Source organism: Somniosus microcephalus, chromosome 14 (genome assembly GCF_052327205.1).
Source record: "Somniosus microcephalus isolate GS21.2 chromosome 14, FLI_Smic_1.0, whole genome shotgun sequence".
Taxonomy (NCBI): Eukaryota; Metazoa; Chordata; class Chondrichthyes; order Squaliformes; family Somniosidae; genus Somniosus; species Somniosus microcephalus.
The window spans coordinates 82240664-82258966 of record NC_141000.1 but is presented as its reverse complement, the minus strand read 5'-3'; the positions used below and the strand labels follow the sequence as shown (position 1 = coordinate 82258966).

Below are 18303 nucleotides of genomic sequence, written 5' to 3'. Positions count from 1 at the left end.
CCAGTTAAGCAATGCCTCGATTTTAATATTCTCATCCTTGTTTTCAAATCCCTCCATGGCCTCGCCCCTCCCTATCTCTGTAATCTCCTCCAGCCCTATAACCCCCCTAGACTTCTGCACTCAGCCTATTTTGGCCTTTTGAACATCCCCGATTTTAAACACTCCACTATTGGCGATGGTGCCTTCAGCTGCCTAGGTCCTAAGCTCTGGAATTCCCTCCTGAAATCTCTCCACCTCTGCACTTCTCTTTCCTCCTTTAAGATGCTCCTTATAACCCACCTCTTCTACCAAGCTTTTGGTCATCTGCCCTACCGTCTCCTTATATGACGCAGATGGTAGTAGTTTTTGATAACACTCTTGTGAAGCGCCTTGGGACGTTTTATTACGTTAAAGGCTCGATATAAATATAAGTTATTGTTGTCTGCTCGGCTCTCCGGTCACTGTGCTGAATAATAAAGCCGCAACTTTTCTTCCATATATTATACAGGAGAGTGGAAAGGCTATTTACTAGTGACGGATCTTTAACAGATTATTTATCTTTAACTTTGTGCCGAGAATCTCTCTTGTTTAGAAATAAATATTCGATTTTAGAAGAACAAGCAGGCATTGGTATTGATAAAATCCACCATGCCCTAAATATCATCTCACTTTGTATCGTTACCTTTCTTTCTAATAAATAATACACTCCTCCGAATAGTTTAGAAGTATGTTTACCCAATGTTGGGATCCTTATTGCTGATAGTACCATAAGATTGAAGAGTTTCTGGTCGGACCCACAGGATTCGATGAAAACACACTTTTGGTGGGAAATAATCGGACTGATGATTTAATTTAATTACTTTCGGATATTACAGGAATCTCGCCGCCTCTAGATTTCACCGAGCCCTGTTTGAGCCGGTAATCAAAACCAACGCTAGATTTATTTTCACCCAGTCTTTCGGCGGCACTGCGATGTCACAACATTCGGGCCTTCTGGGTCTCACCATCTCCCTGGAGCTATGCAGCATCTATCAGTTCTCCAGCCCGTTTACATTACAATCGTTTTTCAGCCAAACATTTCATTTGTCATTTTTAAGACAGTGGATTTCACTGGCTCTGAAATGAACCATATAAGAGCAGTGAGACAGGGAATTGTTGGGGTAAAATGAGTTTCCGCATTGGGAAAGTCTACGTTATTCTTACTACAAAGACTAGGTGAAAACTGCCAGACCAGGGGAGGTCTCCAGGACACCTTTCTGACGTTTGAATAGAAACGAGAAATGTTCTATTCTTTCTGCCTGGTGTTTTGCGCCAAGTTTCAAAATCTTCATATTGCATTCATGGGTGATAAAATAAAGGCGTTATTGTTTGTTCCCGGAACGGTCAAAACTTAGTGTAGATATTGTGAAGGGTTTCTGGGAAACATTAACAATACATTAAAAAAAAAAAAAAAATTAAGGTTACTGATTTTCAGACAGAATTTGATGCCAGCGAAATTTGTTCAAACTGCCTTTCTGCCAAGCAGCATGACAAATCAGAGGCAGTGGTGGGATTGAGAGAGGTGGTGGTGAAATAGAGCTGGGTACCATCAGCGCACATGTGGAACCTGATGTTGTGCTTTCGGATGATGTATATAGAAATAGAAGGGGACTAAGGATAGATCCTTGGGGGACTCCAGAGGTAACGATGGAACCAGGTGAGTGCAGTCCCACCCAGCTGGACAACAGAGAAGAGGTGTTGGAGGAGGATGGTGTGGTCAACCTGTCAATGGCTACAGACAGGTCGAGAAGGATGTGAAGGGATAGTTTATCATGGACACAGTCACATAGGATGTCATGCGTCTTTATGTGAAAGAGAACTTGATTATAATGTAGTCAGAGCTATCTAGTCTGAATGTGGATAATATGCAAACCCTGTGGATAGGGATGAGAGACATAAAGGGGAAGGACATTAACAATGGACATCTGATATAGGCCACTCGGAGAAAGGATTGGACCAAGAACTTTATCGACAAGAAAAAGAAACATACATGAACAGAAGCAGTTGTTAGGAGTGACTTCAATTTACCAGAGGTAGATTGAGAAATCTACTAAAGGTACAATAGGAGTGAAAACATAATCCTAGATACAATATTGGATGGTTGCATGGAACAGTTGATCAAGGAAATCAAACAGGAAAGAATTGCTATTGGACATAACTTTGAGTTAAAACCAGGAGCTGAGAATGGACGTCAAGTCAGCAAACACCTTGAGAACATTGACCACAGCATGATGAAGTTTAAGGTTAAGGAAAGTAAATGGGTACAATTAAAATACTCTTCTGTTGGATTTGATGACTGGACTTGGCTCATAATAATTTGAATGTTAGTAAATTAGATGGATTTTGAGGGGTTGAGAGATGAGTTAAGGAAACTGCACTGGACAGCACTGCTGGAATAAAAGAAAAGTAGATCATGCTTAGAAATATTATACACAAAGTAAAGTACAGATATGATATGTATCATTAGGTAATGGAGGGAACAGTTCAATTTGGGCAACAACGGAAGTAATGCTGGGAATAAAGACAAAAAAAGAGAATGTTGGTGAATCTCTGTCGTGGTTCCTCAGCTTGTCCCCTGTAAATGTGACGGGAGAGCAGCAAAAATGCCAGGGAAATGATGGAAACAGTTTTTATAAAGTTTTTCCAGGGTTTCCACGGCTCTTCCACCGAAGTTACGGTGGAAGAGTGGAAGAATCCTCATGGAAATTCATCCTCATTGTTCCTAAAGTTTAAAGTTATATGTAGCATGCTGGACTGAGACAATTATAAAAACCAAGTAAAGAAGGTTAAGAAACTGGTCAGAGAGCTAAAGTGTAAAACAAGGTTAAGATGGAAGAAGAATGTCAAGCATTTGTAAAAACCCAACTGGTTCACCAATGTCTGGCCAGCATTTATCCTTCAAACAACATCACAACATCACCAAAACAAATTATCTGGTTATTTATCTCTTTGTCCGTGGGACCTGGCTGTGCACAAATTGTCTGCCTTGTTTCCCTACATTACAGCATGGAGTACACTTCAAAAGTATTTAATTGACTGTGAAGCACATTGGGACATCCTGAGATTGTAAAAGGCTACAGGTTAAACCTCCAGGTGTGGAGGAGGGAAGAGGAAGTCCTAAAAGAAATAAAAAATTCAGATAAGAGTCATTGATAGGCTAAGAAAGTTAAAGGAAATCAAGGCACAAAAGCTGGATGGACCAATGCAAGGATATTTAAAGGAATGACTAGGGAAACTGGTCATGTCCTTGCTACTATCTTTAGGGGATTATTAGAAACAGGTTTAATGCCTGAAGATTGGAAAGTAGCTAATGTAAAACACATTTTTAAAAGATGCATTGGGACTGTAACGTGTTTGGGATTCTTGTAACCTTTTTATTCTAGGTATTTTTAGTTTCCTATTTCAGACTACTCTTATATGGGAGCTGCAGCTCCCGACATTCCAGAGAGTGTGTTCGTTTACCTTGATATCTAGGTAAAATTTGAAGGAAGTCTGAATAACAAACAAGAAAAGCTTTTATAAAATATTTCAGCTATTGGTTCTATCCTGTGCATTCAAAGGGCTCCCCTTGTCTTTGAAAGGGGCAGGACAACACTACACTATCAACCTGTCACATAAGAACATTAGAAATAGGAGCAAGAGTAGGCCACTCGGCCCCTCGAGCCTGCTCCGACATTCAATAAGATCATGGCTGATCTTCTACTTCAACTCCACTTTCCTGCACTATCCCCATATCCCTTGATTGCCTTAATATCCAAAAATCTATCGATCTCTGTCTTGAATATACCCAACGAATGAGCCTCCACAGCCCTCTGGGGTAGAAAATTCGAAAGATTCACCACCCTCTGAGTGAGGAAATTTCTCCTCATCTCAGTCCTAAATGGCCGACCCCTTATTCTGAGACTGTGACCCCTGGTTCTAGACTCCCTAGCCAGGGGAAACATCCTCCCTGCATCATCCTCCCTGTTTTTCAGGCTTTACCTGACAAATATACTTATTAAATAGTAATTGAACAGTAAATAGTAGCATTAGCACAATATATATTTTTATAGTAGTTGTTAAGCTTAGCTAGTTCCTTTTTGTAATAGAAAATAATATATAGTTTACAGCTAATATGCTAAACTAATTTATGCATTTGATTTTTACATAGCAGCTCTTTTTCTTTTTTTCTCAGCAATTGCAGAAGCTATCTGTCCTCATTAACTCTCTTTGAAAGCTCCAGACAAACTCTCTTCAGAGACTCCAGGCAGACTAATCCATTTCAAAAAGACAAGCTGATAAATAACTTCAGATTGAAACCTAACAGAATTTAACTAACTGCTCAAAAGTATATTTGAACAAACCACAAAGAATATTTTTTGAATTGAAGGACTTGACCCCTCTTCTGGAGATAAACTTCTGACTAAATGTTACAACAAATGTATCAAAAATGAGCTGGAACACATTTCTATGCGTGAAGCTGGTTTTTAATCCCTTATGCACTGACAGAACTAAAGAAGATTATACCAAGCTAAGTTGTAGAAAAAAAATACATAACTTTTGTCACAAGGATGACTCGGGAAACTACAGGCTCGTGAGACTAACATCGGTTCTGGGTAAAGTGTTAGAAGGCATCCTGAAAGAGAGGATAATGAAACATTTAGATAGGGATGACATGGTAAGTGAGAGTGAGCGTGGATCTATGTGATGGAAGGTCTGGCAAAATTTAGTGGAGTTCTCAGGGGAAATTACAACAGAAATTGTGTGGAGTAATATGTTCAGATTTCAGGAAAGCTTTGGAAACTTGTACCACACTAATGACTCGCCCACAAGGTCAGAAGGCATGGAATAGGAGAAAAGATGATTGGAATTTGACAAACTCAGTGAAAGCAAAGCGGGGGGAGGGGGTTGTTCTGAATAGAGTTGTGTCAACGTGGCAAGGGATCACTAGTAGGGTGCCACAGGGATAAGTGCTGAAGCCAATGCTGTTTCCAGTGTATATCTACGATTCGGATTTGTGGACAGTGGTAAAGCTGTTTGAGTTTTCAGATGATACCATGAAGTGGGTGGTGAGGGGTGGGGGCGGGGGGATGATGGGCATTCAAACAATACAGAATAAGCAGACCAAATACAAAAAGATCTGGGCAGTTTTGAAAGCTGGCATGATTCGTGGATAATACCATTCATCATGGACAAATGCACAGTATTGATTCTAGGGAAGGGAATTATACAATAAACTAAATGGGTCTAGGCTGCAGGACACAACACAGGAGTCGATCTAGGAGTATTGGCGGAAATGAACTGAAATCAACAGCACAGTGCATGGAAGCAGTAGGGAAAATTAGCTGGACCTTGAGATATATAGGAGAGGGATAGAGCACAAATCCCAGAAGGTGACAATATGTCTGCAAAAGGTGACAATATGTCTGCGTAAGCCATGTCTCATTTGGTAGCGCCTTGCGTCAGATGGTTGTGGGTTCAAGTCCCACTCCAGAGACTTGAGCACATAATCAAAGTTGATACTCCAGTACTGAGGACGTACTGCACTGTTGGAGGTGACGTCTTTCGGATGTGACATTAAACTGAGGCCATGTCTGCCCTCTCAGATGGACGTAAGAGATCCAATAGCAGAGCAGAGGAATTCTCCCCTGTGTCCTGGCTAACATTTATCCCTTAAACAACATCTAAAAACAGATGATCTGGTCATTAGCTCATTGCTGTTTGTGCGAGTTTGCTGTGCACAAATTGGCTGCCGCATTTGCTACATTACAACACTGACTACACTTCAAAAGTACTTAATTGACTGTAAGCATTTTGGGACATCCTGAGCTCATGAAAGACGCTATATAAATGCAAATTATTTCTTTCTTTTGACACACTGTGTATAATTCTGGTCACTCTACTACAGCAAACATTGGATGTAGTGGAGAAAAGGGATACCAAACTAGTACCTAACTTAAGGAATCTGAGGGATGAAGGGTCTGAATTGTATACTATAGAAAAGAGAAGGCTCAGTGGAGATATTATTCAAGTATTTAAAATTCTAAAGGTTGTAGATAAATTGAACCTGACATAATGTTCACAATTTTCACTCTAGAACCAAGGATATGAGTTCTTGCTTAGAAAAGGGAAGATGTACAATTTAAATGTAACCACACAGAGGGTGGTGAACATGTCAAGCAAATTGCTCAGGGAGGCAGTGAGAAAGATAGTGTGGAAAAATTGAAGGAAGAATCAGGTAGATAATAGAAGAAGTGGGAAATTGACAGGAATTACTTTTTTGGACTGGTTGGATGGCTTTGTACTTTCCTATGTTCCTAAAGTATTGCACTGAAATTGAAATACTCTTTTGTAAAATATTGCAACAAAATTATAACAATGCATATCCCAAAATATTACACCAAAATTACAACAAAGCCTTTGTTTAGGTACTTTACCAAATAAAAACACTCCTTTTACCAAAATATTGTAATGAAATTACAAGGCTTCCATCACTAAAGCATCACACTGAATTTACAACACTTCTAAAATATTACACCAAAACTGTGATACTGTCACCTCTAATATATTATGTTCTAAAAAAGTACAAAAATGCCTGTTCAAAAATATTATATTGATAATTCACTGCCTTTTAAATGTTACACTAAAATTGCAACACTGTCTCTTCCTGAATGTTAGAATGAAATTTCAACACCACAATATTTAATATCTATTATATATTAAATTCAGTGTATGGGATGCACACTTCATTGAAAACTCCTGCAGTACTTGTTAGGTGGTCCTGTGATCTGCCTTTTCACCATCTGATTGCACAATTAGTTACACACAAAATTAATCAAAATACTTTACGATTTTTTCGTCTATCTTTTTTGCTTCAGTAACTGAAATTTCTAATGTCCAAAGTAAGGTTTAAATAAAAATGTAAACTTTTTTTTTTAATTACAAAATCATTAAAATTATCCACTGTGTTGTCTTTTGTGTATTTTAATGCCTGAATCAAAGTCTTTTACTTGAAGAAAACGCTCTCCCAACAGCCTGGGTTTTGACACATTACCTATGACTCTGTGAGCTGAATTTGGATTCTGCAGTCTCAGCATGCATGTCTAAATCCCCAGGAAGCATCAGCGCCAGTCAGCTGTACTTTTGGAATATGTTTCTTCATATTCTAGCACTAACTACTCAGTAGTTTTTCTGCAAATAATTTTGAAAACCAAGAAGATATTTTTGAAAAGCCTTTATTGAGATAAAATTTATATTAAGTATATTTTTTCCAAAAAGAGAAGCTGTGTGTGTGAAAGAGAGAAAGAGAGAGAGATAGCGAGAGAGAGGGAAAATAACAGCATTCTGATTACACACCTGTTGTAGTTTTGTTTTGTGTTTTCCATTAACTTCAGAAACTGTGTTAAACTGAGGGGGAAAGACGGGAGAGAGAGAAAGTTTCTGGCTCCAAAAATCCATGGGATTCAATCCCAGCAGTTGCGCTCACTGGTGTTCTCCACATTTCTGGAACCCACTTGCCCCATACAGCCTTTTCTAAAATGCTGCACTGAAACTACAACACTGTCACTGGTTAATTATCACACTGACATTGAAACACTGACTCTTCAAAAGTGCTTCACCCCAATTAAAATACTACCTGTTCTAAAATATGACAATAAAATTCCAACACTTTTAACAAATTACATTGAACATAAGAACATAAGAAATAGAAGCAGGAATAGGTCACTTGGCCCCTCGAGCCTGCTCCGCCATTCAATAAGATCATGGCTGATCTTGGGCTCAAAGCCACTTCCTTGCCCATTCCCCGTAACCCTTCACTCCCTTATCTTGCAAAAATCTGTCTATCTCCACCTTAAATGTATTTAATGACCCAGCCTCCACGGCTCTCTGGGGCAGAGAATTCCACAGATTTACGACCCTCTGAGAGAAGAAATTCCTCCTCATCTCAGTTCTAAAAGGGCAACCCTTTATTCTGAAACTGTGCCCCCGTGTTCTACATTTCCCCACGAGGGGAAAAATCCTCTCTGCATCTACCTTGTCGAGCCCACTCAATATCTTATATGTTTCAATAAGATCACCTCTCATTCTTCTTAGCCTCGTGTAAAAAGAAACATTTTACATATCTTTTACAGAATCACAACAGATCTATTTCTAAATTAATAACTGAAATTACAATAATGCCTCTTCTAGATTATTACACTAGAAGTGCAACACTAAAATATTGCAGTGAAATTAGAACATTGCCTACTCCGACATATTACACTGAAATGACAACTGTTCCTCTTCTAACATATTACATTCCATTTACAATCCAAAACATTTAACTCAAATTACAACACAGCCACTTTTAATATATTACATGGAGATGACAAAACTGTCTCTTCTAAACTATTGAACAAATTACAATGCTGTCTCTTCCAAAATATTACATTGTAATTATAACACTGCCTTTTCAAATAAATTAGATTAGAATTCACAGAATCACAGAAACCCCACAGTGCACATCACTGTTTCTCCTAATTTCACATTGAATTTACAACACGTTCACCTCTAATATTACAGTGAAACTGCAAAACTTCTAAAGTATTGCACCCAAAATACAATGCTGCTCCAAAATATTAAATAGATATTAGAGCACTGCAATCTGTAATATATTATATAGAAATTACAACTCTGCATCTTATAAGGAACTTCACTGCCTCCTGTACGGCAGTCCACTGAAATTGCAGCACTTCTGTTTCTAAATTATTACACTGAAATTACAAATCTTCTTCTTCTAAAGAACTACAGTCAAATTATAGCACTGTATTCTCTAAAATATTACACTGAAAGTACATCATCTCTGCTAAAATACCACTCTAAGAGTATAATAATGGCAATTTTAAATATTACACGAAATTGCATCACTGCCACATCTGAAGTACTTCAGCCAAGTTATTGCAATGCCTTCTCTGCAGAACTACGCTGATGGTGCAACACTGTCTCTTCGAAAATATTACAGTCAAATAACAACACTTCGTCTTCTGAAGTGCTTCATTCAAATTGCAGCACTAGCTCTAACTGAATATCTGCCACTTCGAAGTTATTACACGGAAAGTACAACCTACCTCTTGACCGTATTATACTGAAATCCCAGCATTGCCTCTTCTAAAATATCGTGTCGAATTCACAGCCCTATTTCTTTAAAGATATTGCACTAAAATTACAACACTGCCTCTTCTAAAATAATTGACTAATTACAACAACATCGCTTCCAAATTACTACGCAGAAATGATAACAAACCATTGCACAGGAATTACACCAACACTTCGACTAAAGTACTTTTCTCAAATGGCAAACTTGTTTTTCTAAAAAATATTACGCTGAAATTACGCAATTGTTTTCTTCTCAACTATTCTGCCGAAGCTTATAACATTACCTCTTCTAAAGATTGTCATCCAAAGTTCAAGACTGCCTGTTCCTAAATATTAAAAACGAATGCACCACACTGGAATTACACTCCGGCTCTACTAAGGTATTAAACAAAGGTGTGATCCAAATATTAGCAGATTCGGTCCACATTGCTTCTACTAAAGTATTACACAGAAATTCAAACTATTGTGTGTGCTAAAGTATTATAAAGAAATTGTGTCGTTGAATCATTAAATCTAAATTCCGATACTGCTGATGTATAAACCGAAACTGGCCTTTTGTATAATTAGAGATATAGAACAATGCCTCCAACAAAGCATTAAACAGAAATTCCGAAGCAGTCTGAACTAAAGTGTTGAACCGAAGTTCCAATACTTTGTTTACTAAAGTATTAAACGCCGTTCAACGCCGCCCCTTCTAGAATATTAGGTAGAACTGCCTGTTCTAAAGTGCTTTTCAAAAGGCCTTCCCAAAGACTTTTTGAAGGTTCTTACCCCTCTGTCTTTTATCCTTTTTAGTTATTAGCCGCCCCTGAAGAAGCCGCGAGATGTCCGGCTCCCTTGCACAGCCCTGAAGTTACTGATAAATCACTCTTCCAGCTCGGGATCAACTGTTGGCTTCTTGAAAGGGAAAGCTAGCCCAGCGAAGGGCACAATACTGTGAAAAGGGGACAAAACCGGTTCTTTTCAGAATCCAGTCAATGTTGTACGAGAATCATTCGAAATAAACAAGTGACCAAGACGGCAGTTTAAAAAAAAATAATCCTGAATCCAAAAACATATCTGGAGTGAACAGACAAAGCAAACAGTTCACAAGGAGAAATGAATGAAAGGGATTTCATATACAAGAAGCAGTTTTGCGTTAAATCGCAGAAGTTAACCTGCGGCTCGCTCCTGTGCGCGTCTGCATTTCTTTCGCGGAGTCTGTTTCCAGTCTCTTTTCCCTCGGATCACATTTCGAAAATTGACCGAAGTCGTTTGATCGAATCACAATTTCCTCATTGTAGTTACGGGAGGGATAGTGTCATTAATGTAGATGAACAATAAGAAGCATCGGAATAATTAATATATGTTTTAAAAGCAAGCCCTTTCCGATTCCACTTGCAGAGTGTAATAGAAAGGTTTGGCGGCTTTTCCCTGATAGTCAATGCTGATATCAGAAGGGCCTCTAGCTGAAAGGCTAACTTTATCCCCTCCTAATTTCAGATCATCTTTATTCCCAGCACTGCCCACTTTCTGGGATACTCTGAAGTGGGAACTTTTAGTTGGGGCTCCAGGTGTTTGGGACAGAAGAACGTGCGGTTGTCAAAACCACGGATTGTATTCCCCTAAATAAAGGATTAACCAGGGGATAACAGAGTCGATGGAAATTTCAACATTTCTTTGAAAAAGAAAACCCGTTCATACCGAGGGTGAACTGAAGAGCTAACCAAATGCGTGCGTGCGTGTTGGAGATTTCTGAAACACAGGACGGAAAGAGCAGCAAACCCAACCTGTTGGTGCTGGGAGGATAGCAAAATACTGCAGATGCTGGAAATCCGAAATAACAACAGAAAATGCTGGAAAAACTCAGCAGGCCAGGCAACATCCGTGGAGAGAAATTAGAGTTTATTTATTTTATTTCCTTTCCAGTTTGAAAAAGGGTTAGACCCGTAACGTTGACTCTAATTTCTCTCCACGGATGTTGCCTGGCCTGCTGAGTTTTTCCAGCATTTTCTGTTGTTATTTCTGTTGGTGCTGGGAGCGGGACCCTGATCTATTTGTCTTTTAAAGCTACCGCTTCCATCCGAAAGAGAGGAGTGTTGTGCCAGTGTTTGGTTTGTTTGCATAATTATATCTCGAATAAATAAAAATAGTAGCGCCCGATTTCTTTCCCCTTTGAAGAGCAGCCCAGAGAAAATCTCCAAGTGCCCGCCGCCATCGCAACCTGGAAAGGGCGGGAGCGGCCGCTGGCACTGGCACCTGTCAGTTACCCGGTCAGCGGCGATGATGTTTATCCTGCACACTACAAACTATCTGTGAACACGCATTCCCTCTCCATCCTAGCTTCCCATTCTCTCCCTACAAAAGGAGGGCGGCCGAGCGTTACACGAGGGCTGATAGAAACATCCTTATTCAGTAACGGGCTTGTTGCCTGCAAATCACCAAATGTAATTGTAAAAAGAAACCGAATCGGACCCGTTTCTGCAGATGGAGTTCACATTTACAATGCAATAAAATGATCAGTGGGAAATAGAAACGAGTGAAGGAGCTGTAATAATATTATCATTTTACGTGCACGCCCGCCACGCTGTTCCTTGCACCAATACAATTGGAACCGTATGCCTTATTATAAAACATGTTTCTTTTTTATTCAAATCCTACATTTTTCTAATGTCGGCCCGGTTCTAACGCTCGGATTGTAGTGGAGCTAAACCCTTTTTTTCTGGATAATTGTGAAATGTTCCTGGCGGTGGAACTGAAGCGCTAAAACCGACCCGGTGTTTGACAGCGAATGAAAGGTGTGCAGTCAGCGGCCAGACTCCTGGGAGACGCATCTTTAACAGTCTTACAAATACAGAAATAGAATGGCAAGGTTTTTGTGAACTATAATTCTCCTAAATAGAAAGTAGTTAGACAGGGAACATTTGATAATCCTTTTCAGTTATTGAAGAACTACAGAGATCCTTAATAATAAAATATAAATACATTTTACAGGATGTAAGCAAAACACAACAAATAGAATCAAATCGAACCGCTAACTGTTTATAGCATTCTCTAAAATAAATATCAGGTTTTAATCTTGTTGGAGCCGGTGCACGACTATCACGGTGGATTCCGATGGGGATAGAAGTTGAACCTTTTTGGCACAATCTGGCGCTAGATTGGGGACCATTCCATAACAGAACAAGATGTGCAACCAGGATTGGGAATGAATTGCGCGGTGTGTGTGGTGCAGAACAGCGGCGTGCGACGTTTAGGTATCATTCGGGCTGTTACACGGTTTATGTTAATGATTCAAGCTGGGCAGGAAAAGAATAGTTGGACTCGTCCACACCAAGTAACAGCAACAGAGGACATATCCGCCAGTTCTGACTCCTGACTCGCTAAACAATCTGTCAAACAGCGGGGTCTGTGCCCACAGTGCAGAGCAGAAGTGCGCAACTTAACTAATGGTCACACTAATTCAGACATGGGGAAAGGGGGCCACCTCTTATTGCGAGTTTAAGGTCTCAACTTTCCGATTTAAAAAAACTTAGCCACACAACGCCCGGCCCAATAAAGCGGAAAAGACTAAACAGCAAACCTTACAGACCGAATAGCGGTCCGGAGCTATCCCTCCAGAAACACTCGACAAAACGGCAGCCTGGCCGCTTATTAAGAGTGAAAGCGGGCAACACGTGCACAGCGCCAGATCCTAAAGTTTTAAACCAGAAAATGACGGAAGAGTTTTTTTTTAAATAACTGGATATTTCCTTTTTTTCCAAATGGAGAACAAAACGGAATTTGGTTCTCCCACCAAGAATAGCATGTGTCCCTGAAAACGGGAGGGGGGGGGGGGATTTGCAAAACTAATTCGGGAAAATAAAAGGGAGGTTTCGTTTTAAGAAAAGTAAACTTCAGATGGACGATTGTGTCCGAGAAATGATCTCCCGCCACACTTCTCGTTTGTAGAGTGTAGCTGAAGTCAGGAAGATGTGTCGGAGGAAACCGAGTGCTTTTTGTTTCAAACACTAACCCGAGTTGATCTCCATACACTGGCTTGAGTCCACGTTGTCTGCAATCTCCGAGTCCGGGCTCATACTGTCCACACTCAGTTCCATGGTCTTCTCGCCCCATTCCTGGATTTTCCTCTTTTTATTTGTCCCGATCAGTGCTTCCACGGAGAAGGCGTGAGCCCTTGAACTGAGGGCAGCTGCAGATCTCCTCCTTTCACTCATCGCCCGAACAAGGAAAGTCCAAGAACAAGCAAACACCAAACCGTCCTTCAAAGACACCAATTTCAGAAGTTGAGAGCCGGCACTGTGTACAGTTGCAGTTTCCAACTTTAAAAAAAATCAAAATAATGGCTGCAAGTTCAGTACTTCACACACACACAACACACACACACACACAAGGACTACAGAAGCCCAGAGCTGGTTACATCTCTCACAGTCCCAGTTAGCATGTTGCTGGCTGAGTGAGAGCAGTAATTGAATTTAGACCACTTTCTGCCTCCACTCTGTCATCTCCCCCTGGCTGATTGATGCAAACTTCTGCCGCATTTTACTGCAGGGGAGAGGTCTGAGTGTCTGTCAAACTCTGCCGTCCAATAGACACGCAGCCAGCAACCGGTATCCAATGACACGCCAGCAAGATCCCAAGACAAACAACCGCAAATTTGGACATTTTGTCCCCACCAGACACCTTGATGCTCAGCGACCGAAAAGCGCTCGGATTTAACCCTTTGCGAACCGGAGGCGCCGGTTTACAAAGTTTGTGGCCAACTGTATTCGAAGCGCTACCATTTCCCTGCCACATATATCGTGTACTGTTTTAAAATGGAACAGAACTATTTAGGACTAACCGTGTGGCTGCTGCTGACACACTAATGTTGGTGCTGGAAATTCTATTAATAACAAATTTAGACACAATTTTGTTAAATTTCCTCGCGCATTTCTGACCCCGATGGCGGTTGACAATGAATACCTTAGTTCGGAACCACATTGATGCTAGAGCAACTTTTGAAGCAACACTAATTTTCTGCATTTTTTAATTAATTATTTTCCTGCCGTTAAGTGGTTAACTCCCATATGTGGTTCTTTCCCTGGAACAGGAGAGCGAACTAGAGACAAGCACTGCGAAATTATAGTGTTCGAGAAATAAAGCAGAAACGCCTCTGTGTTCCAGAAATATTGCAGCGTGATTTTATCCTCGGTGCCCCTGTGTTGGGCACATCAAAGTGCATTCGGAATGATTTTCAGGACTGGAGCAGCTTTCTGTACTTTCTCGGCGGGATTTATTTTTGTTCTCGATGAATCAAGATGAGTTATGTGCTGCTTAGAGGAATTATTAAAACAAATAAAAAGGCAAAAATTAAAAAAAAGTACAAAACAGCCAAATATTGACCACTCAGTCATGCCTCCCTTGAATATTCCGCGCTGTTGAAAAGATACAATTTAGATTTTTTTAGGGAAGAAAACTAATATTCGTTGGCTGCGGATGTTGTGTGCCGTAGTTGTTTTAATATTCAGTATTTTTTAAATGTATATATTCATGAATGAAATCCACTTTGCTTTTGGGATATGTAGTCACTTTGTGGGAGCATTCGTTTTAAAAAAAAAATCTATGCGAGTCCAGTCGGATTTAAAACTGTAGGTTCACCGCCCTGCTGCGGGGTACGTGTACCAACGGGAATGAACATGAAACAGATATTCTGATGTAAAACAAATCATTTGCAAAAAATAAAGTTTCAAGCTAATCCTCGCTGGGAATCTATTGCAAGGTGTACAGTTCAGCTGACAAAGTGCTGACTGTTCTTGACGCCAAGAAGGAATGAAATTAAATTTTAAAAAGTGCTAGAAATACACACCAGCGCTATTGGAATCTGTACAGAGACAGGTTAACGATTCGGATATAGAGCTTTGCTCGTTGCCCCCCCCCCCCCGCCCCACCCCAACACACACACACATGCTGTGCATTTGCAGGTTTTGCTGTTTGATTTCAAATTCCCATTTTTTTTTGAAGACCTGCTCCTGAAAGTGGAGCACGCGGGAACACTCCGGGCTTTGGCTTGTTCACAATGCTATAAACGTCTTCATAAATTAATCAGTAAATCTTATTAGTTGCTTTGTTATTTTTTCTGCTACTTAATTAAAACATTTTAGTTCGGAAATAACCCAAAGTAAGCCCACAAATCAAGGTTCTAATTATTCAAATCAGCAATTTAAATCACTGCTGGGGGGGAAAAAAACTAGCGGGTAACCAATAAATGCCGATAGCGAATATAATATATATGTATATATTTGTGTGTATAATAGACGTACGCATATGTTGCTTGGAAGGTGTAATGCGCCGTGCGCGCACATATCATGCAATAATAAACCATCAAATAAAGCCTAGCAGAAAATATTAGTCTGCAATGGGGATCACTTCAGTACTGTCATCTCTCCGTTACCCATTCGCAAATAACAACTGATACTCAGTACGTTTTAAATGACTGCAAATGAATCCCACTTAATAAATAATTGTCCATTGAATATTGTCCCTCTACCCTTCCCCAGCAGCTTGGACTGCTCCACCAATGTTCTACTCTTCCCGCTCCAAGGACCTTGCCCCCTCCTCCCGCCCCAACCCGCCGAAAAACGTTGGTGTCACTCGGCAACACTGTTCCCGGGTAGCAAGAATAAAGGAAATGGAAAGATACCGAGACAATTAAAGGAAATTAAGAACTTAATGAAAGGAAGAATTTAAGAAAGTGCATCGAAGGGAAACTGTCTACCTCCAATACTGGTAACTTTCTTACTTCAATATATATTTTTTTATATTTTGCATTTCACCCAACGTTATTTTTTTTACAGAATTATCTGCAAAGAAAACGGGAAACCTTTTATTTTATTTTTCCATTTGGCTTTGATTTCATTATTGAGTTCAAGGGCTAAGAGAGACACCATGCGTGTATTCTCTACTACATTTCTTGTAATTGAAGAGCAGGTTATATCGATAGACAGCAGACAGGACTGGCCGCAAATTATGGGTGATCGGCTTTGCGTCTTTCACTTTGGATGTATTTTCAGAATAATTATAAGGACCAGGAGAATAAACTGTTGCAAAATGTCCCGCTCGCTCACACACACACGCACACACCCACACACAAACCCACCTAAAAAACTGGGAATTAATTCCTAAATCTAATTTAGGAGTTCTGATAAATCTTTCAAGCTCTGTGAAATGTCATCTAAAATACATCTGTAAGAAGCGGACATATCTGACCGTATTAACATGGACTGGTGATGCAAACAAAAATACAACAGAGCCCAAAGAGAGCCTTGAAGGTGTGGGATTAGTTATTAGTGTAAAGCACAGAAATAGGATTACAGTGTTCTGCGCGGATATAATAATCTGCGCTAATGATTGTAATATGATCGTGTTATTAGCCTGGATCTGAACAATCTGCACATTAATCATTGGAGGTGTTTCGGACAGTTTTACAATTCATTACATCACATTCCGGAGCTAATAGAATGCCTCTAATACATAGGCATGCTGTATAAAACGGAATTATATTATATGTATATATATGCGTTTCTATTTGTGTATACTATATGCAGTGATACATATATTTGTAATATCTATTAATACATGCATATATATTTAACTATCCCTTTATTTGTGTATTTTTTGAATTAACTCTATTTTAGTTGGTTTGTTAGTCATTATCAGAGACCAAACATAAACCCCATAAACAAAATGAATGAATACCAGAATCCCTTCACAACCAACAGAATAGGACTTGGATACAGTTTGGTGGCGGATGACGCCCAACATCTGTGTGTCCCGAAGACCCTTCCTAATATTGAATTGTGTTCTATAGATGGATGGTTACCTTTCGGTGCCATGAAATTAGGATTTTTTTGATACAGAAAATTAGACCAGTTTTACAGGACCTTTTTTCCGCAACTACATTCTTTTCCTTCAGGTTAATTCAACAGCTGCTATGTTCGTGCCTGCGGCCCTTCTAAACATTATAGAGTGGACGTTGGCCCGGAAACTATGGGATATTGAAAATAGTGAATGGCGACATGGCCATTGAATCCACGAGTAATGGAATTGTCGGCAGGATATATAATGATGTAATAATCACTGGATAATTTCCATATTCATGGGCTCCTGAATTAATTTTAATTATGTCACAAAACTATTGCGAAATCAAAAAAATCTCGTTACTTTAAAATCTATACTCAAAATAAAGTTGGAGACTTTTTCCCGTGATGGCGGCGTCACATCCGACGGTGTCAGTTAGTTATGATTGTTATGGTATGGAGCTAGGCCCGTCACACTCTCCATCGCTAAACTCGAAGGAATACATATTCACAAATATGCCATTGATATGGTGTGACCCTGGGCACCAAGCAGTAGTGAATCGCACTGTGCCTGGTGCTGGGCTCTGGTCGTGCCGTCAATTACATGCCATTGCCGCAGCACAAGCTTAGATTTCAAGCAGCCCTGCGTGGTAATCAATGGTTTGGCGGGATATTTTCGCAACATCGCATTCTATTTGTATCTAAAGAAAGAGAGAAGCTACATCTATGTAGTGCCTTAATAGATCCCAAGGACGTCCCAAAAACCTTGACAAGTAATGGTTGCTTTTGGAAGTGCAGTCACTATTATATAGCAATCGGCGCGGCCAATTTGTGCACAGCAGGGTTCACACAAACAGCAAACGAACGAATAACCAGTTAATTCGTTTTTGTTGGTCTATGCTGAAGGACGAATGACGGCCTGGGCACCGGAGAGCTACGTGCTTTTCTAACTAGGCCAGTTCTTGGGTTATCTCTGTTTATACAATCTAAAAAAGTTGAGTTCTGAAATGGAGAGTGGTGGTGAGGCCCAACGCCAAGGACAGGAACTAAAGATTATGGGACTTTGTATATTGTGGTGTTATTTAGTGTTAAAGCCTCCTGCTCTCCTGCTGTTATGACATTAGAAGCCCTGGATTAATCTCCAACCTTCTAACTTTGTCTCAGGCACCTTTTATTCTCGGCGCTGTGTATTTCTAATGTTGACGAGGGGATTGCCGAATCAGAATATAAAAATTCCAGAGTAAAATTGCAGCCCAACTCCACTCACTTTAATAATTGAAAGAAGTATTAGCAGAATAAACATCAACCGCATTTCTGTCAATTCTACTTGATGGATCATAATAATAATAAAATG

General features: G+C 39.9%; 1 protein-coding gene across 2 annotated transcripts in view; it reads right to left on the bottom strand.

The window, feature by feature from the left end:
• tbx15 (T-box transcription factor 15) overlaps positions 1–13621 on the bottom strand; it is a 139512-nt gene extending 125891 nt beyond the window's left edge. Inside the window, exon 1 of one of the 2 annotated variants that reach the window (XM_086006804.1) lies at positions 13127–13621. In XM_086006804.1, coding sequence (XP_085862930.1) covers positions 13127–13328 — 202 coding nt within the window. In that variant the 5' untranslated portion in view covers positions 13329–13621. The remainder of the gene's footprint in view (positions 1–13126) is intronic. The other variant, XM_086006805.1, reaches the window with a different exon arrangement.
• Between the last annotated feature and the right edge of the window lie 4682 nt (positions 13622–18303).